The sequence below is a fragment of the Scyliorhinus torazame genome, chromosome 6, assembly GCF_047496885.1.
Source record: "Scyliorhinus torazame isolate Kashiwa2021f chromosome 6, sScyTor2.1, whole genome shotgun sequence".
NCBI lineage: Eukaryota > Metazoa > Chordata > Chondrichthyes > Carcharhiniformes > Scyliorhinidae > Scyliorhinus > Scyliorhinus torazame.
In genome coordinates, this window is record NC_092712.1 from 41,936,321 (window position 1) to 41,962,806 (window position 26,486).

Here is a 26,486-nt window from a genome sequence, read left to right on the forward strand (position 1 = left end):
GCCAGAGGGTGGTGAATCTGTGGAACTCTTTGCCGCAGAAGGCTGTGGAGGCCAAATGTCTGGAGTGTCTTTAAGACAGAGATAGATAGGTTCTTGATTAATAAGGAGATCAGGGGTTATGGGGAGAAGGCAGGAGAATGGGGATGAGAAAAATATCAGCCATGATTGAATGGCGGAGCAGACTCGATGGGCCGAGTGGCCTAATTCTGCTTTTATGGTCTTATGGATTATATAATACCCTTAATGCTTTTGAGGAGCATTATGTGACAAAGTATGACACAAAGCCACTAAGACAATGTCGGGTTGTATATCCAAATACTTGCGTTTACAACACACAAACCGCTGTCCTGTCTAACCAAAGCATTTATGCTACTTAATTCAAATTAGAATCATAGAATCATAGAAGTTTACAGCATGGAAACAGGCCCTTCGGCCCAACCAGTCCATGCCGCCCAGTCTTTACCATTAAGCTAGTCCCAGTTGCCCGCACTTGGCCCATAACCCTCTATACCCATCTTACCCATGTAACTATCTAAATGTTTTTTAAAAGACACAATTGTACCCGCCTCTACTACTACCTCTGGCAGCCCATTTCAGACACTCACTACCCTCTGAGTGAAGAAATTGCCCCTCTGGGCCCTTCTGAATCTCTCCCCTCTCACCTTAAACCTATGCCCTCTAGTTTTAGACTCCCCTACCTTTGGGAAAAGATGTTGACTATCTACCTTATCTATGCCCCTCATTATTTTATAGACCTCTATAAGATCACCCCTAAGCCTCCCACGCTCCAAGGAAAAAAGTCCCAGTCTATCCAGCCTCTCCTTATAACTCAAACCATCAAGTCCCGGCAACATCCTAGTAAATCTTTTCTGCACTCTTTCCAGTTTAATAATATCCTTTCTATAATAGGGTGACCAGAACTGCACACAGTATTCCAAGTGTGGCCGTACCAATGTCTTGTACAACTTCAACGAGACGTCCCAACTCCTGTATTCAATAATTATTGGTTTAAAATGAAAAAAAGAGATGCGCAGAATGACGCAAATGTCTGCAAACACTTGATTGACTGCTTGGAGTCCAATATTAATTTAATCTAGACTGAGGAGGACTGAAACAAATTACAGGAAGATATTAATAAATTTACAGGATGGGCAAATAATTGGCAAACGAAGTCTGGATAAATGTGACGTTTTGGTAGGAAGATTAGGGAGGCCAGTTATTGGACGTTGGGCTAGAAGGGCAAAGGGATCGAGAGTACAGATGCGCCAATTGCTAAAAGTTGCACCACAGGTTATAAACCCATTTTTTAAAAAGCAAGCCAAGCACTCGGCTTTATTTCAAAAAGGAGGAGAGTGGTCTTATTGAAACTTGGAAGATTATGAGGGGGTGTGACAGGGTGGATGTTGAGAGGATATTTCTCCCTGTGAATGAATCTACAACTAGTGGGGCACAGTTTAAAAACAAGGGGTCTCCCATTTAAGACAAAAATGATTTTTTTTCTCAAGAAGGTTGTTAGTGTTTGGGGTTCTCTTCCCCAGCGAGCAATGGGGACTGGATTATTCAATGTATTCAAGGTTGGATTAGATCAACAGGGGGGTCAGGTTATTGGGGGACATGATGGAAAGTGGAGTCGATGCCGCAGTTAGATCAGCCATAATCTTATTCAATGGCTGAGCTGGCTCAGGGGCAGAATGGTCTACTCCTGCTCTTATTTCTTATGTTCTAATGATCTTGTGAATCTAGAGGAATAAGATTGAAAGTAAGGAAGTTATGTTAGACCTGTATCGAACACTATGAAAAGGGTCTCTTTTCTCATGGAAAAGGAAGGCCGAGGGCTGATCTGATTGTGGACCTTGAAATTATGAACGGATTTGACGGTGGATGCATGGAGAATGTCTCAACTTGTGGGGAAGAGCATAACTTTGAGGCGTTCAGTATACGATAGTCAGCAAGAAATCCAATAGGGAATTCAGAAAGAAACGTTTTTCCTTTATTCGTTCACGGGGTATGGATCTCACTGGCTCGCCCAGCATTTATAGCCGATCCCGAATAGCCCTTGAAAAGGTGGTGGTGAGCTGCTTTCTTAAAACCGCTGCAATCCCTGTGGTGTAGGTACACCCACTGTGCTGTTAGGGAGTTCCACGATTTTGACCTGCCGACAGTGAAGGAACGGCGATAAATTTCCAAGTCAGGATGGTGTGTGGTTTGGCAGGGAACCTCCAGGTGGTGGGGTTCCCATCTGTCTGTTGCTCTTATCTTTCTAGTGCTCATGGGTTTGGAAATGCTGTCTTAAGGAGCCTTGGTGAGTGCCTGCAGTGTATACTTCCTTATTCAAAGCATGGTAAGAGTGGGGCACTCTCTACTCCAGGAAGTGGTTGAAACAAGTAGTATCTATGCATTTAAGGGGAATCTGGAGAAGCATCTGAGGGAGAAGGGATTACAGCGTGACAATAGATTTAGATGAGAGCTGTGAAGAGGCTCAAATGGAGCATAAACACTGGCTGGGACTAGTTAGGGCAGCGCGGTAGCACAGTGATTAGCACAGTTGCTTCACAGCTCCAGGATCCCAGGTTCGATTCCCGGCTTGGGCCACTGTCTGTGCGAAGTCTGCCTGTTCTCCCCGTGTGTGTGTGGGTTTCCTCCGGGTGCTCCGGTTTCCTCCCGCAGTCCAAAGATGTGCAGGTTTAGTGGATTGGCCATGATAAATTGCCCTTAGTGTCTAAAAAGGTTAGGTGGGGTGACGGGGTTACTGGGTGGAGGCGTGGGGTGCTCTTTCCAAGGGCCGGTGCAGACTCGATGGGCCGAATGGCCTCCTCCTGTACTGTAAATTCTATGATTATAGGACTGGAATCTGGGCCATACCTCTTGTGTATTTATTTGGTTTCTGTATCCAGAATGAAAAAATTGGTGTTTGTTCCCATCGTATGCTGACTTAATTCCCATGTATATTTCTGACCTCAACTTCTGGGAGAGGGAAAAGACAAAAGCTCTTCTCAGACTTCTTGTGGGCGATCAGGCAAGCCCAGGAAGCTCTAGAACTAGAAATTGTTTTCTGTCCAATTAGCCTCTGTTGTGAACCGCTTTTTATTTTTCCGAAATCCTGGTGGTTTCGCCACCTTTAGAATCGTGTTCCACAGACAGATTGTTATCGAAGAAAAGTGAAACTTGCCACTCGCCCACCACTTGATTAATTTGTGAGAGTGGACCCTAGTTTGATCTGACTCCGTCATTACAAATGCATCCGTGCTTGCATGCTTCCTGTCCTTCATATGAAAATATTTAAGTCAGATCCTCTGTAATCTTTGCCTCGCTCTGAATGGAATACGAGTTCAGGAAAAGCAATTGCCGTCATTATGGAAGCTGAAGCTGAAACCTTTTTAATTTTGTGCAGACCTGCTTCTGTGTGGAAGTAGCTATCATACAGCCAGGCAGATATACCTCTTCTTTCTTGTGGCTGATATAGATGGAGGGCAATATCTCTAACCTTGCATTCAGGTGGTTAAACTGTGCTCTGTTCTGGGTGAGCACAGTCACGCAGCTGCTTTGGGTCCATACCCAGTGCGCAGAATAGACAAGGGCCATCGCGGATGTCACAAGCACTAATGCTCTTTCTCCCCAGCTTGGGCGTGTGAATCTTTGGACCAGTTTGAGCCCTGTCTTCAACCTGTCTGCAACCTTCTTCAAGAGGTCACAGAAGGTTAGCACACACAGCTTCACTCCGAGGTAGACTGGGGTTAGAGCATTGTCAGAGAACATCTCTTTCAGATTTCTCACTAAGTGATCTTGCAATCATGGCTAAAATCTTGTTGAATCCCTTTCCATAAAAGTGGGCCAAATAAATTTCAAAGAGATGCCCATCAAATTAGTTTTGTGCAACATCTGATGTCCTGAAACACAAATCCTGGATTATGAGGGACATGACTATCTACTGAGTCTTTCATTCATAGAACATAGAACAATACAGCGCAGTACAGGCCCTTCGGCCCACGATGTTGCACCGAAACAAAAGCCATCTAACCTACACTATGCCATTATCATCCATATGTTTATCCAATAAACTTTTAAATGCCCTCAATGTTGGCGAGTTCACTACTGTAGCAGGTAGGGCATTCCACGGCCTCACTACTCTTTGCGTAAAGAACCTACCTCTGACCTCTGTCCTATATCTATTACCCCTCAGTTTAAAGTTATGTCCCCTCGTGCCAGCCATATCCATCCGCGGGAGAAGGCTCTCACTGTCCACCCTATCCAACCCCCTGATCATTTTGTATGCCTCTATTAAATCTCCTCTTAACCTTCTTCTCTCCAACGAAAACAACCTCAAGTCCGTCAGCCTTTCCTCATAAGATTTTCCCTCCATACCAGGCAACATCCTGGTAAATCTCCTCTGCACCCGCTCCAAAGCCTCCACGTCCTTCCTATAATGCGGTGACCAGAACTGTACGCAATACTCCAAATGCGGCCGGACCAGAGTTCTGTACAGCTGCAACATGACCTCCCGACTCCGGAACTCAATCCCTCTACCAATAAAGGCCAACACTCCATAGGCCTTCTTCACAACCCTATCAACCTGGGTGGCAACTTTCAGGGATCTATGTACATGGACACCTAGATCCCTCTGCTCAGCCACACTTTCAAGAACTTTACCATTAGCCAAATATTCCGCATTCCTGTTATTCCTTCCAAAGTGAATCACCTCACACTTCTCTACATTAAACTCCATTTGCCACCTCTCAGCCCAGCTCTGCAGCTTATCTATATCCCTCTGTAACCTGCTACATCCTTCCACACTATCGACAACACCACCGACTTTAGTATCATCTGCAAATTTACTCACCCACCCTTCTGTGCCTTCCTCTAGGTCATTGATAAAAATGACAAACAGCAACGGCCCCAGAACAGATCCTTGTGGTACTCCACTTGTGACTGTACTCCATTCTGAACATTTCCCATCAACCACCACCCTCTGTCTTCTTTCAGCTAGCCAATTTCTGATCCACATCTCTAAATCACCCTTAATCCCCAGCCTCCGTATTTTTTGCAATAGCCTACCGTGGGGAACCTTATCAAACGCTTTGCTGAAATCCATATACACCACATCAACTGCTCTACCCTCGTCTACCTGTTCAGTCACCTTCTCAAAGAACTCAATAAGGTTTGTGAGGCATGACCTACCCTTCACAAAGCCATGCTGACTATCCCTGATCATATCATTCCTATCTAGATGATTATAAATCTTGTCCCTTATAATCCCCTCCAAGACTTTACCCACTACAGACGTGAGGCTCACCGGTCTATAGTTGCCGGGGTTGTCTCTGCTCCCCTTTTTGAACAAAGGGACCACATTTGCTGTCCTCCAGTCCTCTGGCACTATTCCTGTAGCCAATGATGACATAAAAATCAAAGCCAAAGGTCCAGCAATCTCTTCCCTGGCCTCCCATAGAATCCTAGGATAAATCCCATCAGGTCCCAGGGACTTATCTATTTTCAGCCTGTCCAGAATTGCCAACACCTCTTCCCTACGTACCTCAATGCCATCTATTCTATTAGCCTGGGGCTCAGCATTCTCCTCCACAACATTATCTTTTTCCTGAGTGAATACTGACGAAAAATATTCATTTAGTATCTCGCCTATCTCTTCAGACTCCACACACAATTTCCCATCCCTGTCCTTGACTGGTCCTACTCTTTCCCTAGTCATTCGCTTATTCCTGACATACCTATAGAAAGCTTTTGGGTTTTCCTTGATCCTTCCTGCCAAATACTTCTCATGTCCCCTCCTTGCTCGTCTTAGCTCTCTCTTTAGATCCTTCCTCGCTACCTTGTAACTATCCATCGCCCCAACCGAAACTTCACACTTCATCTTCACATAGGCCTCCTTCTTCCTCTTAACAAGAGATTCCACTTCCCTGGTAAACCACGGTTCCCTCGCTCGACGCCTTCCTCCCTGTCTGACCGGTACATACTTATCAAGAACACGCAGTAGCTGATCCTTGAACAAGCCCCACTTATCCAGTGTGCCCAATACTTGCAGCCTACTTCTCCACCTTATCCCCCCCAAGTCACGTCTAATGGCATCATAATTGCCCTTCCCCCAGCTATAACTCTTGCCCTGCGGTGTATACTTATCCCTTTCCATCATTAACGTAAACGTCACCGAATTGTGGTCACTGTCCCCAAAGTGCTCTCCTACCTCCAAATCCAACACCTGGCCTGGTTCATTACCCAAAACCAAATCCAACGTGGCCTCGCCTCTTGTTGGCCTGTCAACATATTGTTTCAGGAAACCCTCCTGCACACACTGTACAAAAACGACCCATCTATTGTACTCGAACTATATCTTTTCCAGTCAATATTTGGAAAGTTAAAGTCTCCCATAATAACTACCCTGTTACTTTCGCTCATATCCAGAATCATCTTCGCCATCCTTTCCTCTGCATCCCTAGAACTATTAGGAGGCCTATAAAAAACTCCCAACAGGGTGACCTCTCCTTTCCTGTTTCTAACTTCAGCCAATACTACCTCGGAAGAAGAGTCCCCATCTAGCATCCTCTCCGCCACCGTAATACTGCTCTTGACTAGCAGCGCCACACCTCCCCCTCTTTTACCTCCTTCTCTGAGCTTACTAAAACACCTAAACCCCGGAACCTGCAACATCCATTCCTGTCCCTGCTCTATCCATGTCTCCGAAATGGCCACAACATCGAAGTCCCAGGTACCAACCCACGCTGCCAGTTCCCCTACCTTGTTTCGTATACTCCTGGCATTGAAGTAGACACACTTCAAACCACCTACCTGAACGCTGGCCCCCTCCTGCGACGTCAAATCTGTGCTCCTGACCTCTATACTCTCATTCTCCCTTACCCTAAAACTACAATCCAGGTTCCCATGCCCCTGCTGCATTAGTTTAAACCCCCCCAAAGAGCACTAACAAATCTCCCCCCCAGGATATTTGTGCCCCTCAGGTTCAGATGTAGACCATCCTGTCTGTAGAGGTCCCACCTTCCCCAGAAAGAGCCCCAGTTATCCAAAAATCTGAAACCCTCCCGCCTGCACCATCCCTGTAGCCACGTGTTTAAATGCTCTCTCTCCCTATTCCTCATCTCACTATCACGTGGCACGGGCAACAACCCAGAGATAACAACTCTGTTTGTTCTAGTTCTGAGCTTCCATCCTAGCTCCCTGAAAGCCTGCCTGACATCCTTGTCCCCTTTCCTACCTATGTCGTTGGTGCCAATGTGGACCACGAATTGGGGCTGCTCCCCCTCCCCCCTAAGGACCCGGAAAACACGATCCGAGACATCACGTACCCTTGCACCTGGGAGGCAACATACCAAACGTGAGTCTCTCACGCTCCCACAAAATCTCCTATCTGTGCCCCTGACTATAGAGTCCCCAATTACTAATGCTCTGCTCCTCTCCCCCCTTCCCTTCTGAGCAACAGGGACAGACTCCGTGCCAGAGGCCCGTACCCCATGGCTTACCCCTGGTAAGTCGTCCCCCCCACAAGTATCCAAAGCGGTATACTTGTTTCTCAGGGGAACGACCGCAGGGGATCCCTGCACTGACTGTTTTTTCCCAGTCCCTCTTACAGTTACCCACCTATCTCCAATCTTTGGTGTAACTAATTCCCTGAAGCTGCTATCTATGACCCCTTCTGCCTCCCGAATGATCCGAAGTTCTTCCAACTCCAGCTCCAGTTCCCTAACTCGGTCTTGGAGGAGCTGGAAATGGCAGCACTTCCTGCAGGTAAAATCAGCAGGGACACTAACTGCATCCCTCACCTCAAACATCCTGCAGGAGGAACATTGTACTCCCTTCCCTGCCATTCCTCTAACTTTCTACCAAGATCTGGCTAACAACTAAATTAAATTTTTATAAAAAATAATAATAATATAATAAAAATATGGTACTTACCTCAGACCAATGGGTTTTATTATTAGGTTAGAGGAGGAGGGCGGGTGGGAGACACTACACGTGTAGTGTCTCGGGTTTCCTCTCCACCAGAATTTATTGGTGAGGGTCTTCCCAGACGTCCGCGGGTCGACTTCCTGATCCCGCCTAAAAAACTAATTTAAAGAAAAGAGAAAAAGTCTCAGCTCCTGCTGTGAAACTGACTCACCACTCACCAGCTGCTCTCACGCCGCCGAAATCGACTGGCCTGCCCCTCCCAGCACCCTCCTTCCGCAATGCTCCCGCTGAAACTGACTAACCAGCTGCTCTCACGCCGCCGAAATCGACTCCAAGAATGACCTTTTTTCAAAATCCATGGGCAGGATTCTCCATTTCCGAGACTACATGTTGACACCGGCGCAGAATTTGTGGACTTTAACGACAGCAAAACTGGTGCCAAACCTGGATTGATCCATGAACTGTGGCGGGGCTAGCACCGGCACCACTTGGAACCCAATCGATTCTAATGAAAAACGGTGCGGGATTTGATGGATCTGTGATTAACACTCGGGTGGCTGACAAGCTGCAGCCGCTTATACATATTATAATCCCCACACACACCATCCCAGCCAACAAGATTGCACTGGTTGTGCTGGAGCGCGTCCGTTCAGGGTTGGCTGGGGCCAGAGGGCACCTCGGGGGTCGTCTGGGGGTGACACCCATACGACCCGTGGCTCTAAGTTCACAGTGGGCTGTTAGTGGCGTGTGCAGCTGCATGGCTGCCAGCTGCAGCAATGGAGTTCCGTGCCCCCCCCCCCCCCCCCCCCCCCCGCTGACTCCACAGCCCCCCTCCCCGCAACTCCCCCCGGCCCTGACAGAAGCCCCTCTGCCAGTGGCACAAGTATTAGCAAACTATGGCAATGTTGGAAATTTTGCGTACCCCCTCTTTCTCCCTCCGCAACCACGAAGCCGGTTTCACGATTTTTAAAAGCAGAAATGAAACGTGCCATTGGGAACTCAGCCAATCAGAGTCATAGCATCACGGAGGCCCTGGAGAATACTGGGTCAGGCCCGCTAATGACATTCAAATGGTGTTTAAATTGTGTGTGTTCCGGACCACATTGACACCGCTGTCGAGAATTTCGACTTGATGTCAAATCAACGATCGCCATAATTTTAGCATCGGAACCTATTCTCCGCCCATTCAGGTTTCATGATTTTGCCGTCGGCCAAAGGAGAATCCCGCCCCATGTATTTGCGTATTTTGTTGATGGTCTTATCCTCAAGCCATACAACACCATAAAGGATATTTACTTCAAATTGGGGAACAGTGTGGTTCAATTCAGCTTTAAAATTTGCAGCTACTGAGTGATGCCTCCATTTCTGCAAGAGGTTCTCAGCGTGTTAACTCTGCCTTACTCTTGATTAAGTGTTCTGTTAGTATTAAGTATTAAACTTGTGCCCCTTTTAATTTCTCTGCATTTTTAAACTTGATTTGCAGATGGAGATTGATCGATCAGCGGACCCAGCTCCAGCTATCTGGGTCGCCACCACAAAATCGTCAGTGAATAAATGGGTGAATATATTTGTGCTGATGCAGACTACATTGTTCACATTTAATGTTGCAGCCCAATCAATCCGTTACTTTGTGTATTGACATCATATCTGCAAATGCGCATGTTGCAAGGAACAATTTACAGTCTTACCATATTGATGCCTGCCTAATCTGCCCACCCCACAAACTAGAACTTTTTTTTGCCCATCCCTTCTTTCGCACACTTCTGCTCTGCAATTTGAAGGAATCATTTAAAGAAGCAGCATGGATAAAATGGTCTTTTCTACTTGTTTCAATGCTGTGAAAGGCCCCACCCACACTCAGAGGAATTTTCCTTTTTAAATACATCTTTAATTGATTACAGTCACATAGCTGCAACTTTGATCGGTCCTTTCTCACTCAGTTCCAATACTTCTCCCCTAATAAATTTGCAATGATATCTGTGCGCTCATTTGTGTTTTACTAAAACCGGCAATCAGATTTCAAACTGTTAATTTCAAAAATAAATCCCTCTTTAGATTATTTTCTGGATGTTGATTTTGAAACACTTTCACAAACAGCAGTGGGGGACACATTGCCACATTGGTAGAAAAGATAGGCTGGCATCAGTCTGCTGTTTTAGGATTAATACGGATTCAGAGTACATCTTAATCTACAATGGTCTCATTAACACAAAGTCCCTTTTAAGCACAAACTGTGGGCAAATACACTCTCCACTGTGAACCCCAAGTGAATGTTTGTGGATGTCTCCTCAGAATCCCCCCAGGTGATTGTCACGTGAGAGTTTCCAAACTCTGCTTCCAAAAGCATACTTTAAAATCTTCTCATAATTATACTTTCCCGTAGCAGTTTACATCCCGAAATATAGACCAGGTTTTCCAAATGACATTTTTAAAAAATATTTTTATTCTCCTTTTTCACATTTTCTTCAAAGTTTACCCCCCACCAATAAACAATAAACAAATACAATGTCAAATCCTTTATTAAGAACAACGATCCCATTTTCCCACCAACCCCCACACAACAGCCTGCATGACAATATAAGCATCAAATTTTTTTTAAACCCAGAAAAGGACTCTGGAATCGTCCATGGGCACCATTAACATATATAGTCGACCCCCCCCCCCCAAAAAAACTAATATTCAAGGCCATCCAATCCCCGAAAGTGTACAATGAATGCCAGCCACGAGTTGTAAACCCCCTCCCACACTCCTCCCCTCCATTTCCTCTTGAAAACACCTCACCCAGCATCGGTCCCTTCCCCTCACTTTTCACCCCAGCTAGGCTCATCGAAACCTGTTCTACCAGGCTCTGATGGCCGCAACCCCTCCCCCCACCTCACTCCCGTTCACTGGCCGGCTTAAACCAGCCAATGTGGAGGCCCCAGTCCCCGGCCCGGTCCCAGGGAAACAAAGAAATTGCCTTTAACACACAACCCCAGCATAAACACACAAATCCCAAAGAACCATCATTGCAAAGGAAAGTCCGAACTCTTATTGTCCAAATAGACAGCGTCGACTCATTTAGTACATACAACACATGTAGTGAAAAAAATAAAGCTACATACAGCTACTACTCTCCTACCAACCCTCTACCCTCAGTACAAGACCAGTCCTCCGTCCCATTTCTCAATTCTGCCACAGCCCTTCTGCCTTCGCAAACACTTCTGCCGCTTTCATCGTCTCAAAATAAAAGTCTTTGGATTTGTAGGTCACCCTCAACTTAGCTGGGTACACTATGCCGCACCACACCTTTCTGTTATACAGTGCTATCTTCACTCGACCAAAGGCCGCCCGCCTCCACCATAAAGTCCTGGTATATGCATATGCCAACTTCAGCCCACTGCACCTCCCGCTTCTGTTTTGTCCAGCACAGGACCTTGTCCTTCATGTGGTACCTACGGAAACAAACAGCCACCACTCTTGGCGGCTCACTCGTCTTTGGTATAGGCCTCCACAACCTATGAGCCCGATCCAGTTCATATTGAGAGGGATCTTCCCCCTCCGCCAATAGCTTTGCCAACATCGTGGCAATATACTCCGTCGGCCTCGGGCCTTCCACCCCTTCGGGCAGACCCACGATCCTCAGATTCTGCCGCCTGGATCTGTTTTCCAGGTCTTCCATTTTTGGCTCGCAGGCCCTTGTTGGTCTCTATCCCCTCCGCAGCTCCTTCCCCATCGAGGTGAGTTGATCACTGTGCTGCGCTAGTGCCTCTTCCACTTCCTTCAGGTGTCTCACCCTGCTCCCGCACCTCAGCCTATGCACTCTATACCGCCGCCCTCACTGGGGCAATCGCCTCCTCCACCAGCACTTTCAATACCGCCCCCATCTCCTTCCTCATTGCTTCCATGTGTTTTGTGAACTGTTTTTCAAGTTTCACGGCCATCGCCTCGGTCATCCTTTCTGCCGTGAGCAGTGCGGCCTCATCCGGCGCCTTCCTTCCAGTTCCTCAGCCGACCTTTCCACCCACCGGCGGACCTTCATTAGCCCCCTTTTTCACGGCCATTTTTCTTTGAGATTTGGACATCTCTCTTCTCTGTGCCTTCCTACCCTTGTTTCATTAAAAAGTTGCTACTGGGACAGGGCATCAAAGCTCCGAAAAATTAATTCTCGGGCGGAAGCCCTCCAACCCACCGCCACCGGAAGTCCCAAATTACATTTTTAAACATGGCTTCCGCTCCACTCTTAACAGAGCATCTAGCCCAGGATTTTACACCAACCCCATTAAGATTTCTTTGTTTTGACAGCAATGTAAACTGCTCACAATTGCTTTAACACTCGATTCCCAGACTATTTATCTTTGAAGGCTGCTGTCCCACTTCAGATCATTTGTTTGCTCTTCCTTAAATTCTTCTGAACAATACCTTGGTCTCTGTTCACTTAACTCCCTCAGTCGTCTTAAAAATTCTCTCTGTCCCAGTTATCTGGACTGTAACTTGTACTGTAGGAAGCTTGTCTCTTTGCAGCTCCCGTTCTGGCAGAATTGAGGTATGTTCACTCCCTGAGGTCCTGTCTCCATCTGTCCACAAATTCAGCTAAAACTAAAACTTTAAAGGCTTCTCTACCCCAGTTGCTAAACAACAGCCGCATATCTCTGCTGGCCTATTTATTCTTCATGCTGTAGCCCTCTCTGAGCACAACAGAAACACAGTTGGAACTAACCAACCCCACACATACAAGTACCTTTGCCCAGCATTAATCGAACTGTAGGTTTTACCCTTCCATGCACAGAAACACTAAATTAAACCCACTCAAAACTATACCTTATTTTTAATGTTTACCAATATAAACATAAATCCCTTAAAACTACCTTTGTTTTCTTAACAATAGTGACGTTTGTTTATGCACATATACAAATTGTAAAATTGTCTCAGGCATCTTCTGGCCCTAAAAAGAGTGGGACAACTAAAGGAGCAACCTACAATCAGAAATGCACAGAAGCTGTGATCTTAAATGGCTCTATACTGTCAGCATTCTAAGGTGAAGCACCTCTTTAGAAAGTTCCGTTTTCTAAAATTCCAAACCGTTTAAATGCCTCTATAGAAGGAATGGGAGCCCAATTACTGTTTTCTTTCCCAGTGAACATGATTTAAGTTTGCGGTATAGGTATTGTAGCATTAGCATTCCCGCCAAAGATTTATAGAAGCTTTATGAATTTGTTTTATATGGTGCATTGCTGCAGCAGCGTCATAACCTTGTGAGACAGTAAAGAATAGGCAGCCAAGGCAGTTTGTCACCAAAGAAGTTTATTCAACAAGATAAACATTTTAGAATTAATTCTGCAAGATCCGAGGGGGCCTGGACACTTTCTTCTTTCTGTTTCCTGCCCTAGCAACTATGATTCTTCAGCCAAGGGATTTGGTTAGCAAAATCCAGTTGATGGCCTTCGCTTGCACATTGGGATTAAGCGAAAGTACCGCAAAACAATGTGGATATCCTGGCTAAACCAACAATTTAGCTCTCAACACAAATAGTCGAGATACAATGTAATTTATGAATTTCATGTTTTGTGGATAAAATATTGAAGTTTGGGTCTTAAATAAAGCTGTTATTACTTCTGTGCTTTGCTTCCTTGGAAAAAGGAACAATTAAAGGGCACTGTAAGCAAGCAGGAAAGAATGGGCGGTGCACAAATAAACCCCACGCAGACCACACCGTTCATGGAGTAATGCAACACAAGGAGGTCATTCTCCCTTATTCTTGCCCATTGTCCTGCAAAGTTTTCCCCTTTGAGTATTTATCCAATTCTCTTTTGAAAGCTGCTGTTGAATCTGCTTCTACCAACGTGTCAAGAGTGCAATCCACACTAATTTCTTTCCTCCTGTTGTCAATTACCTGAAAACTGTGTCCTCTGGTCGCCAACTATCCTCTCACTGGAAGCTGTCCCTCTTGACTTACTCTTATCAGATCAGTTCATAATTTTGAATATCTGCCTCAAATCTCCTCTTAACCCAATGCAATGCAGAGAAGGTTAAGAGATATAGCTTAGTATACTCAGAAAACTATCAAACCTAGAAATATGTGGAAAGCCACTTCAGGCCATTGCATTTCCTCATCCCCTGAAATCTCAGCTTTGATGTAACTAGGCCTATATATTTGACATTTTTAAAATGTGTGCATACTTGAGGAAAATACATGTGTACCGTGTGGTTGTGACTTAACCTAAGTTTTCATAATTTGTTTTGCAGTCCATGAAGGGTATTCAGAATTTCAGGGCATCTGGTGATTATGACAATGATTGCAGCGCCCCTTTGGTCCCCCTTTGCACACAACCAGAGCAAGTAATTAAAGGTACGTGACACTTAGCTAGGAACGTGTGTATTTATTGTGTGGTATCTATCTTCTGATATTCATTAGCGCGATTAGTCTGGGATTGCCAGTCGGCAGGAGGTTGCGTTCCGAAAGCAATTGGGATTTTCCCACAGATGCTGCTTAACCTGACGAGTATTTCCTTGTTTCATTTGCAGATTTTCCAACATCAGGATAAAATCTTGCATTTATATCGAGCTTTTCACAACCCAAAGCCAATTAAATGTAATCGCTTATTGTAGGAAACCTGACCGCCAATTCATGCATAGCCCACTCCCACAACAATAATGTGGTGCTGATTAGGTCATCTGTTTTCAAAACAATCCCTACAGTGCAGAAGGAGGCCATTCAGCCTATTGAATCTGTACCGACCCCCCGAAATAGCACCCAACCTAGGTCCACTCCCCCGCCCTATCCCCGTAACCCCACCTAACCTGCTCATCTTTGGACTGTGGGATGAAACCGGAGCACCTGGAGGAAACTCACGCAGTCACAGGAAGAAGTGCAAACTCCACACACAGTCACCCAAGGCCAGAATTGAACCCAGGTCCCTGGTGCTATGAGGCAGCAGTGTCGCCCATTTTAGCAATGTTGATTGTGGGATAAATATTGGTCAAGAGACTGGGGAGAGCTCTCCTACTTATCTTCAGAATGGTGCCATGGGATTCTTTATGTCCACATGAGAGTGGCAGACAGGACCTCCATTTAATGTCTCCTTCAAAGGAGGCAGCTCCAACCAAGCTGCACTTCACTGGACTGCCAGCCTATTTATGCTCTCGACTTGGAGATACAGTCTTTGTTATTTTTCTGTTAACAAAGTCCCCTTAGTGTTTCTTTTTGAATGTCATCCTTTCCATCCCCACCACGGGAGAGGAGTGTATGGGAATTAAAATGCAAATAAAAAGACGTCAGATTAATCAAAATAAAATTAAATCCCTGCAAATTATGGTTGGGGAATGATTTTAGTTTTTTATAGATATAATGTTAGCTGAAAATTGTGTATTAACATCACCCGTCCATAACCTTCTAGTGCTTTTTATTAAAATTAACAGAAAAATGAAACACATTTGGGTAAAATAATTACTTATCTAATGTGAACTGTGTCCAGGTGTTCTCAGAGGCGAGTTGACGTTTTATTGCATTTCAAGAGGTCATATGTCAATTAAGTGGTTGAGAAACCAAGGGTTTGGAGAATTTCTGTACAATTTAGTTTGAGTGTTCTGTGAAAACAGATGGTATCTAATCTCCAAGCATTACAGCAATGAGCTGGATTTAAGAATCTGAAAGGTTCAATCTTGGGTCAGTGTCAATCATACTGCGGTTTGGGGTCATTTAAGCCTCTAGCTGTGGTGTTCAGCAGAATTGGTACTCTATATGCATTGACCAGATACCTCACTGTGAGGCACAGTTGCAGAATAAGGGGGTGCTCGTTTAAGATGGATTTAAGGAAGAATTGAGTGGTGAATCTTTGGAATTCTTTACCCCAGGAAGCTGTGTCACAAGTAGGCTTACATTACACTGCAATGAAGTTACTGTGAAAAGCCCCTAGTCGCCACACAACAGCGCCTGCTCGGGTACACCGGGAGAATTCAGAATGTCCAAATTACCTAACAGCACGTCTTTCGGGACTTGAGGGAGGAAACCGGAGCACCTGGAGGAAACCCACGCAGACACGGGGAGAATGTTCAGACTCCGCACAGACAGTGACTCCAGGGTCCCAGGTTTGATTCCCTTGAGGTATGAAGCAACAGTGCTAACCACTGCTACCGTGTTGCCCTCAGGCAGAGTCCTTGAACAGTCAAGGCTGAGATCGATAGGTTTTTAATCAGGAGGTGGATTAAGTGTTATGGAGATTGGGCATAAAAGCGGACGTAGTGAGTGTTAGATCAGCCGTGATCTTATTAAAAGGCAGAGCTGACTCGAAGGGCTGAATGGCCTCCTCCTGTTCCTAAGGGTTTCCTGCGGGTGCTCCTGTTTCCTCCCACAGTCCAAAGACGTCCAGGTTAGGTGGATTGGCCATGCTAAATTGCCCATAGTGTCCAAAAAGGTTAGGTGGGGTTACGGGGATAGGGTGGTGTTGTGGGCTTGGGTAAGGTGCTCTTTCCAAGGGCCGGTGCAGACTCGATGGGCCACATTGCCGATCCTGTACTGTAAATTCTATGGTTCTATGATTTCCTGTGGTCTTATGGACAAAATTGAGATTCAGAGCTATGCAGCAATGGGTGATGTGTGATCAGAAGACTGTTCAAATGCCATACAATAAAAGAAGGACCCTTGGGCAGCACTATGGCACAGTGGTTAGCACTGCTATCTACGGCGCTGTGGACCCGGTTTCGATCCCGGCCCCGGGTCACTGTTCGTGTGGGGTTCGCACATTCTCCCCGTGTCTGTGTGGGTCTCACCCCCACTACCCAAAGATGTGCAGGGTAGATGGATTGGTCACACTAAATTGCCCCTTAATTGGAAAAAAATAATTGGGTACTCTAAATTTAAAAAATAAAAATAAAAGAAGGGCCGTGAGTAAAATATTTAATGACAGTAGGGGGCTGAATTCTGCTCATGCCTGGCTCCCCTTAGCAACTGTACAATATAATTGAAATCACAAGTTCTCTGGTATGTTTCTGTGGGTGACTGTTAAACACTTTTGAGTGTACCGATGCTGGATGGACTGCATTAGTCGAAGAAGGTGGATTATGACCATCTTCTTGAGGGCAATTATAGGTGGGCAACTAATGCTGACCTTGCCAGCGATGCCGCACACCAAGGAAGATTTTTTTGAAATGCTGGCAATGTTGAAAGTGTTTTGTAGGGTTTCTACAAAGGAAGTTTTGACGAAAATCTGTTGCACACCAATTAAATTTTCCCATCCTGTCCCAGGCTCCGACTTTCCATCTGTCTTGGCCAAATTGAAAGTGCAGATTCTTTGATTTTTTAAAAGCATTTATACAGATAGGCTCGAAAGTGGCCAGCTGCCCTGATATCCCACCTCCATTCCTACCGACCCTGCCCCTATCCCCAACTATTTGATCAGCATTCCTGCCCCTCCCCCAATCCAGCATTTTCATCAAGGCAGAAGACTATCAATTCCCAATTCAAACCAAGGATGGTTTGTTCGTCGAAAATTAAATTGCCTCTTGATTCCTAGCTCTTATCAAAACTCCAAAACCTCAGACTTGGTTCCTCCCTCTACAACTGGATCCTCGACTTCCTGACCCAGAGACCACCATCAATAAGAATAAACAACAAAACTTCCTCCTCGATAGTCCTCAATACCGGGGCCGAGCCAGGCTGCGTACTTAGCCCTCTAATATACTCCTTATACACACAACTGTGTGGCAAAATTTGCTACCAACTTCTTGTACAGATTTACTGATGACACAACCATTGTGGGTTGGAACTCAAACAACGATGAGTCAGAGTACAGGAGGGGGATATAGAACCTAACTGTGTGGTGTAACGACAACAATCTCCCTCAATGTCAACAAAACTAAGGAGCAGGTCATTGACTTCAGGAAGCAAAGTATTGTCTGCATCAATGGTGCCACGGTGGAGATGGTTGACAGCTTCAAATTCCTATCTATGCACATCTCCAACAATCTGTCCTGGTCCACCCACGGTGACGCTATGACCAAGAAAGCGAAACAGCGCCTATACTTCCTCTGAAATCTAAGGAAAAGCAGCATGCCCACATTGACTCTTACCAATTTTTACAGATGCACCATAGAAAGCATCGTATCTGGCTGCATCACAGCCTGCTATGGCAACTGCTCGGCCCAAGACCGTAAGAAACCATAGAGAGCCGTGAACACAGCCCAGTCCATCAGACGAACCCGCCTCCCATCCATTGACTCTGCCTTGGGAAATACCCCTCCCACCCTGGTTATTCTCCCTTACAACTTTCCATCGGGCAGGAGATACAAAAGTCTGAGAACACACACTAACAGGTTCAAAAACAACCTCTTTCCCGGTATTACCAGACTCCTGAATAATCCCCTTATGGACGGATCTGATCTCTTCACACATCTTCTTGACTGAGTATTACTACACTCTGTATGCTCACCCGATGCCTGTGTATTTATGTATGTCCTATGTTTGTTCATGTATGGAACGATCTGTCTGGACTGTATGCAGAACAATACTTTTCACTGCCCCTCAGTACACATTACAAATCAAATCTAAATTCAATTCAATCCTTAGCCAAGTGACTCTTAATACTGAGTATTGTGTGGACTATTAGCACACAGTGGGCACAATGGTCCCCACTTGATGTCCCTCACTTGATGTTCACCCATGTTGCTTCCATCAGGATTTGCAGTTTAGTATTGTGTGCAGTTTTGGTGTCATTATATGAGGATGGATATTTTTGCTATAGAGCGAGCACAACGAAGATTTACCAGACTGATTCCTGGGATGGTGGGACTGACTTATGAGGAGCGATTGAATCGGTTAGGATTGTATTCGCTGGAGTTCAGAAGAATGAGGGGGGATCTCATAGAAACCTACAAAATTTTAACAGGACTAGGCAGGATAAATGCAGGAAGGATGTTCTCGATGGTGGGTGTGTCCAGAACCAGGGGACAGTCATGAGGATACGGGGTAGACCATTTAGGACAGAGATGAGGAGGAATTACTTCATCCAGAAGTGGAATTCGCTACTACAGGAAGCAGCTGAGGACAAGGCGGTGTTTGTTTTCAAGAAGCAGTTAGATATAGCACTTAGGGTGAAGGGGATCAAAGGATATGGGGGGGAAAGTGGGATTAGGCTATTGAGTTGGATAATCAGCCATGATCATAATGATTGGCGGAGCAGGCTTGAAGGGCCGAATGGCCTCCTCCTGATCCTGTTTTCTGTGTTTCTATGTTTAAAACCCAGAATTGCCTGAGTCTGTACAGCTCAGCCACTCGATGCATAAATTCACCAAGCCAGAAGGGGAATATTATCAACAAGTGGGAAAGAGAAGTTGAAATAATTTACAGTGAGTAGTCAAATGAGTAATGAGCTGTTTGAATGCTGTAGGTATGTGTTTTCTCCTTGTTCTTAACCCAGTTGAAATATTGTAGTGTGGTGCTTGCTGTTTTTTTTCTCTTAAAACAAAACTGTACATCTGTGGGGGAAACCGGTAGCTTCACTGAAATTCATTCAAAACAGTGTTTTAATCCAAATTTAGTAAGTATCTCTCGGTCTTGCTGTGGAGATGGAAACATCAGGTCCACTCTCCACACTGATCCAACTTTAGGTGGCTTTTAATGAAGCAGAATTATCCAGCATGCCCTTTGCTTCCAGCATCACCACCAACTCAATTCCCCAGCTTCATTGTTTTGAAGAAAGTGCCTCAGTTTGGATGTTTTGCGAGGTCACGGCCAGCACTCTCAATCAAAGTTAACTTGACCTCGTAAAGTTAGCGAATCTGTTCTTTGGGCTTTCTCCCAGCTTTTTTTTTCCTCTTTTGTTTTCACAGTGAAGAGGCAGCTTCCATAATTAGACATGGTCTTTTATAAATCAAAAGCTGTAACCTTCTGCATGCCAAGATTGAGACATGTACAAGCATTCCATTATATCACACTGAAAATCAACTGGCACCCCCATCACTTTTTGCGACTGCAAAAGACAATAAATATTGCATTGTTAGACCTTTGTGATCAGGAAAGTGTTGGATTTATGTACAAGTTTGACGTTACACAGAGGCAGAAAAGCACAACAAAAATGTTGATGGCATAAATAATTAGGAATGTTCACCTCTGAAACTGAATGAAAACAGAACCTTTGTTAATGTATCTATGCCAAAAGAACTCCTTCATGTCACTAGTTTTAATGTTGGCGTTAAACTAACCTTCCTATGGGCGCAATTCTGCAGCCAACTCGAGCGAGAGCACAACACAGCCGGAGAATCCTGCGAGAGTCCTGCAGCGAGCGTCCCAACAGCCTCCGTGCCTCGCGGGATTCACCGATGTCCCGCGATGTCGGAGTCGGAACTCTGCCCAAATGGGCATGACCGAATGCCGCTCCCAAAGGTAGGTCGTAAACCTACTTAGGACTACCTGCCTGGGATCCGCCAACCTCCTTAGATTCTCCGGCCTCCCCAGAGAGGCTGCAGCCGGACGCCGATCAGTGCTGGTCCACACAAAGTTGGACCAGGTGGAACGGCACCCGGTTGGGGGGGGGGCCTCCCAAGCCTCCAGAGACCCCTGGGTGGTCAGGGTAAGTGCAGGATGGCTCGCTGGCCCCCTGGAATGCGGGCACCTTGGCACTACCCAGCAGGCACCTTGGTAATGCCACCCTGGCATTGGCAAGGGTGCCCGGGTGGCACTTCCAATGGGTGGGGGGGGACCCACAAGCTCACTTAGAGATCAGGGCACCCTTTCAAAATGGCGGCCCTATCTCTCAGTTGAGCTCACCGGTGCTAAAACAAATTCTAAGTATGAGCTAAACCGGTGAGAAACTCCCCAGGGCCCCAAAAGGTGACTAAGTGTCATTGAATAGTGGTGGGGAACGCACCGGCAGAGCCGGTGTGGGGGGGGGGGGGGGACTCTCTGAAAAAGCCGCCACAAATTAACTTGGAAATGTTTTGGGAGAATCGTGCCCTATGAAACCTATTCCCAAATGAGACCAAAAGGCAGAACTGGAGGCAGTCAGCAGCACCAAGAAGAGTTGGTGAAGGGAGGACGTGGGGGCAGTCAGCAGCACCTAGAAGAGCTGGTGAAGGGAGGACGTGGAGGCAGGAAGCAGCATCTAGAAGAGTTGGTGAAGGGAGGACGTGGAGGCAGGCAGCAGCATCTAGAAGAGCTGGTGAAGGGAGGACGTGGAGGCAGTCAGCAGCACCTAGAAGAGCTGGTGAAAGGAGGACGTTGAGGCAGGAAGCAGCACCTAGAAGAGCTGGTGAAGGGAGGACGTGGAGGCAGGAAGCAGCATCTAGAAGAGTTGGTGAAGGGAGGACGTAGAGGCAGTCAGCAGCACCTAGAAGAGTTGGTGAAGGGAGGACGTTGAGGCAGGAAGCAGCACCTAGAAGAGCTGGTGAAGGGAGGACGTGGAGGCAGGAAGCAGCATCTAGAAGAGTTGGTGAAGGGAGGACGTGGAGGCAGGAAGCAGCATCTAGAAGAGCTGGTGAAGGGAGGACATGGAGGCAGTCAGCAGCACCTAGAAGAGCTGGTGAAGGGAGGACGTGGAGGCAGGAAGCAGCACCTAGGAAGAGTTGATGAAGGGAGGACGTGGAGGCAGGAAGCAGCATCTAGAAGAGCTGGTGAAGGGAGGACGTGGAGGCAGGAAGCAGCACCTAGGAAGAGTTGATGAAGGGAGGACGTGGAGGCAGGAAGCAGCATCTAGAAGAGCTGGTGAAGGGAGGACGTGGAGGCAGGAAGCAGCATCTAGAAGAAAAATAAATTAATTAACACGTAATAAAGATGATAGGCGATGTGCTGCGACTGCAGAATGAGGAAGCTGCTGGACGTCACTGTGACCCAGGCCAAAAGGCTATAGTAAATGTTTGTGGCCTAAGGAGCTTCAGCTCAGAGTCATTGCTGGAGGCCGAACTTCAGACGTTGCGACACATCGAGGGGTTCGGAGACGACCTGGCTTCAGGTGAAGAATGTTCTAGCAGTGCAGCTGATTTGTTCAGTGGTCAGGAGCAAGAGAATGTGGCTGTGAGTAGTTGCAGGTATGGGAATCTCAAAGGTAGTTCTCTTGTTACCCGGGAGCTAGCATTCGGGGCATCTGCTCTGGGCTGGAGAGAAAGTGCAGTTGGAAAGGGAGGATCCAGTGGTCATGGTCCAAGGAGGCAAAGGAAGAAGTTCTGCATCAGAAATCTGAGCAGCACGGTGGCACAGTGGTTAGCACTGCTGCCTCACAGCTCCAGGAACCTGGGTTCAATTCCGACTATCTCTGGAATTTGCACTTTCTCGCCATGTCTGCATGGGTTTCCTCTGGGTGCTTCTGTTTCCTCCCATAGTCCAAAGATGTGCAGGATTGGTGGACTGGCCATGATCAATTGCCTCTTAGTGTCCAAAGATGTACAGGTTAGGTGGGGTTACAGGGATAGGGCGGTGGAAATGGCCTAGGTAGGGTGCCCTTTCAGAGGGTTGGTGCAGACTCAATGGGCCGAACAGCCTCCTGCACTGTATAAATTCCAAAAAGCTCAAAGGTAATATTCTCTATTGTTACCTGAGTTGCAAGCAAGTTGGTGAAGGGTACATGAGATTCGGGGCTTGAATATGTAGTCCAAGGGTCGGTGTGGGAGGAATGGGTTTCATTTCATGGCACTGGCACCAGTACTGGGGAAGGTGGCAGCTGTACCACTGGGGCATTCTTCACCTGAACCGTACTGGCTCGAATAATTCTGGCAGTACTGGGGGAAAGGGATAAAGTGTGGAAAGATGTGATCAATTAACGAGAGAAGACAAGACAAGATAGCAGAGATAAGGGAAGTGATAAAGCATGGCAGGAAGGGGCACAGTGTGCAAGCTTAACAGTGCGACCACAAAAATGCTAAAAATACAGAGTTAAAGGCACATAGTATTTGTAACATGGTAGCTCAAATAGATACAAATATGTGTGATCTGATGACAATTACATATGCACATACAAATTTGGAGCAGCAGTAGCCACTTGGCCCTTCGAGCCTTCTCCACCATTCAATTAGATTGTGGCTGATCTGATTGTAACCTAACTCCACGTTCCCACCTGACCCCAATAATCTTTCACTCCCTTGGCTATCAAGAATCCATCCATCTCTGCTTCCACCGCTTTTGAGGAAGAGAGTCTTTGAATATTTTAAGACAGAGTTACAAAGACACTCAAACCTCAGAGAATAAAAAATCCTAATCTCTGTCAGAAATGGGTGACCCTTTATTTTAAAACAGTGACCCCCCCCCCCCCCCACCCCCCCCCCCCCCCCCCCCCCCCGACGTACAAGATTCTCCCACAACAGGAAACATCCACTCCTCATCAACCCTGTCAAGACCCCTCAGAATCTTGTATGTTACAGCGACATGGCTGCAAGATGACAAAAGTTTGGAACTGAATGTTCAAGGAAGCGTAGAAGGCTTAGGGGTGATCTTATAGAGATCTATTAAATGTTGGGGAGCATATATAAGGTAGATGATCAACATCTCTTCCCAAAGGTAGAGGAGTCTAGAATTAGAGGGCATAGGTTTAAGGTGAGAGGGGAGAGACACAAATCAGACCAGAGGGGAATTTTTTTCACAGAGGGTGGTGAGCATCTGGAGCGAGCTGCCAGGGGCAGTGGTAGAGGCGGGTACGATTACTTCCTTTAAAAAACAGTTAAACAGTTACATGGGCAGGGTGGGTATAGAGGGGTATGGGCCAAACGGGGCAAGTGGGACTTGCTGAGTGATAGAAACTGGGCGGCATGGACAAGCTGGGCCGAAGGGCCTGTTTCCGTGCTGTAAACGTCTATGACTCTGAAATTTCAGAAAGACAGGAAGCTCGGAAAAGGTGGACGGGTAGCCCTGTTTATTAAAGCTGACATTAGTATAATAGAGAGAGATGACATTTGTTCTCAAGGTTAAGATGTAGAATCGGTTTGGGTAGAGATAAGAGAAAATAAAGGTAGGAAAGGCCCCTAAACAGTTACCATGCTGCAGGACTGAGTGTACAGGAAGAAATAATTGGGGCTTGTGAGAAAAGTAGAGTGATAATCATGGGTGATTTTAATCTACATATCGATTTGGCAAATTAGATTGGCAATGGCTGCTTGAATTCAAAGTGTTTTCAGGCAGTTTTTCAGTAGCATGTGTTAGAACCAACCAGAGAGCAGGCTTTTTAACGAACTTATTCATGAGACGTGGGCATTGTGGTTAGGCCAACATTTACTTCCCATCCCTAATCGCCCCTGAGATGGTGATGGTGAGCTGCCCCCTTGAATTGCTGCAGAACGTGTGTTGTAGGAACCCCCACGGAGCTGTTGGAAGATAAATTTGACCCAGTGTCAGTGAAGAAACAGCGATACACTTCCAGGTCAGGATGGTGTGTGACTTGGACTGGGCACTTGCTGTTGGTGGTGCTCTGCCATCTGCTACCCTTGTCCTTCCAGTTGGTAATGGTCGTGGGGTTGACAGGGGCTGTCGGAAGATCTTTGGTGAGTTGCTACAGTCAGTCTTGTCGATGGTACACACTGCTGCTACTGTGTGTCGATGTCGGAGGGAGTGAATGTTTAAAGTGGTGGATGGGGTGCCAATCAATTGGGTTGCTTTGTCCTGGATTTTGTCGAGCTGCTTGAGTGTTGTTGGAGCTGCACTCATCCAGATAAGTGGAGAGTATTCCATCACACTCCTACCTTTTGCCTTGTTGATTGTGGACAGGCTTTGGGGAGTCAGGAGGGGAGTTACTCTCCACAGAATTCCCAGCCTCTAACCTGTTCTGGTAGGCTCAGTATGTATATGGCTGGACCATTTTAGTTTGTGGTCAATGGTAACCCCCACCCTCTCGCCCCAGGATGTTGATAGTCGATATTCAGTGACGGTAATGCCATTAAATGTCATGGGGACCTGGTTAGGTTCTGTTTTGTTGGAGATGGTCATTGACCAGCACTTGCAGCACAAATATTACTTACTAATTATAAGCACAAGCCTGAATACTGTCCCAGTCCTGCTGCATATGGACATGGACTGCTTCAGTGTCTGAGGAGCCTCGAATGGTGTCGAACATTATGTAGTCATCAATGAGCATTCCCACTTCTGACCTCATGATGGAAGGAAGGTCATTGATGAAGGTGGTTAGGCCTAGGACACTACCCTGAGGAACTGCTCCAGTGATGTCCCAGGATTGAGATGATTGACCTTCAACAACCACAACCATATTTCTTTGTGCCTGGTATGACTCCAACCCATGGAGAAGTTTCCCCCTGATTCCCATTCACTTCAGTTTTGCTCGGGCTCCTTGCTGCACTCAGTCAAATGCTGCCTTGATGTCAAGGACAATCACTCTCCCCTCTGGAGTTCAGCTGTTTTGTCTACATTCAAACCAAGGCTGTAAAGAGGTCAGGAGATGACCAGCCCTGGTGGAAGTCAAACCTAGCTTCAGTGAGTCGGTTATTGCTGAGTAAGTACTACTTCTTAGCACCATCAACAGCACTTTGCATCACTTTCTGATGACCAAGCATAGACTGATCAGACGATAATTGTCCGGGTTGGATTTGTCCTGCTTTTTGTGCACAGGACATATAACCTGGGCAATCTTTCACATTGCCATGTTGATGCCAGTGTTGTAGTTACACTGGAACAGCTTGGCTGGGGGTGCAGTTAGTCCTGGAGTACAAGTCTTCAGTACACTGCTGGATTTTGTCTGGGCTCATAGGCTTTGCTGTATCCAGTGCCTTCAACCATTTCTTAATGTCACATGGAGTGAATTGAATTGGCTGAAGACTGGCATCTGTGGTACTGGGGACCTCCAGGAGGAAGCCAAGATGGATCATCTGCTCAGCACTTATGGCTGAAGATAGTTGCAAATGCTTCTTTTGCATTGATGTGCCAGGCTTTCTCATAATTGAGGATGGGGATATTTGTGATCTGCGATGTGGTCATGTGTAATGAGACAAGATTAATTAATGACCTCAAAGTAAAGGCACTCTGGGTAACAGTGATCATAACATGAATTTGGATTGGATTTGTTTATTGTCACGTGTACCGAGGTACAGTGAAAAGTATTTTTCTGCGAGCAGCTCAACAGATCATTAAGTACATGAGAAGAAAAGGGAATAAAAGAAAATACATAATAGGGCAACACAACATATACAATGTAACTACAAAAGCACTGGCATCGGATGAAGCATACAAGGTGTAGTGTTAATGAAATCAGTCCATAAGAGGGTCATTTAGGAGTCTGGTGACAGTGGGGAAGAAGCTGTTTTTGAGTCTGTTCGTGTGTGTTCTCAGACTTCTGTATCTCCTGCCCGATGGAAGAAGTTGGAAGAGTGAGTAAGCCGGGTGGGAGGGATCTTTGATTATACTGCCCGCTTTCCCCAGGCAGCGGGAGGTGTAGATGGAGTCAATGGATGGGAGGCAGGTTCGTGTGATGGACTGGGCGGTGTTCACGACTCTCTGAAGTTTCTTGCGGTCCTGGGCCGAGCAGTTGCCATACCAGGCTGTGATGCAGCCTGATAGGATGCTTTCTATGGTGCATCTGTAAAAGTTGGTAAGAGTCAATGTGGACATGCCGAATTTCCTTAGTTTCCTGAGGAAGTATAGGCGCTGTTGTGCTTTCTTGGTGGTAGCGTCG

General features: G+C 46.3%; 1 protein-coding gene across 1 annotated transcript in view; it reads left to right on the plus strand.

Annotated features, from left to right (window-relative positions):
* The window catches only part of LOC140424761 (WD repeat-containing protein 48), a 163,934-nt gene that overhangs the window by 69,399 nt on the left and 68,049 nt on the right, over positions 1–26,486 (plus strand). The window contains exons 9-10 of the mRNA XM_072508141.1: positions 9,395–9,469; positions 14,137–14,239. Coding sequence (XP_072364242.1) covers positions 9,395–9,469; positions 14,137–14,239 — 178 coding nt within the window. The remainder of the gene's footprint in view (positions 1–9,394; positions 9,470–14,136; positions 14,240–26,486) is intronic.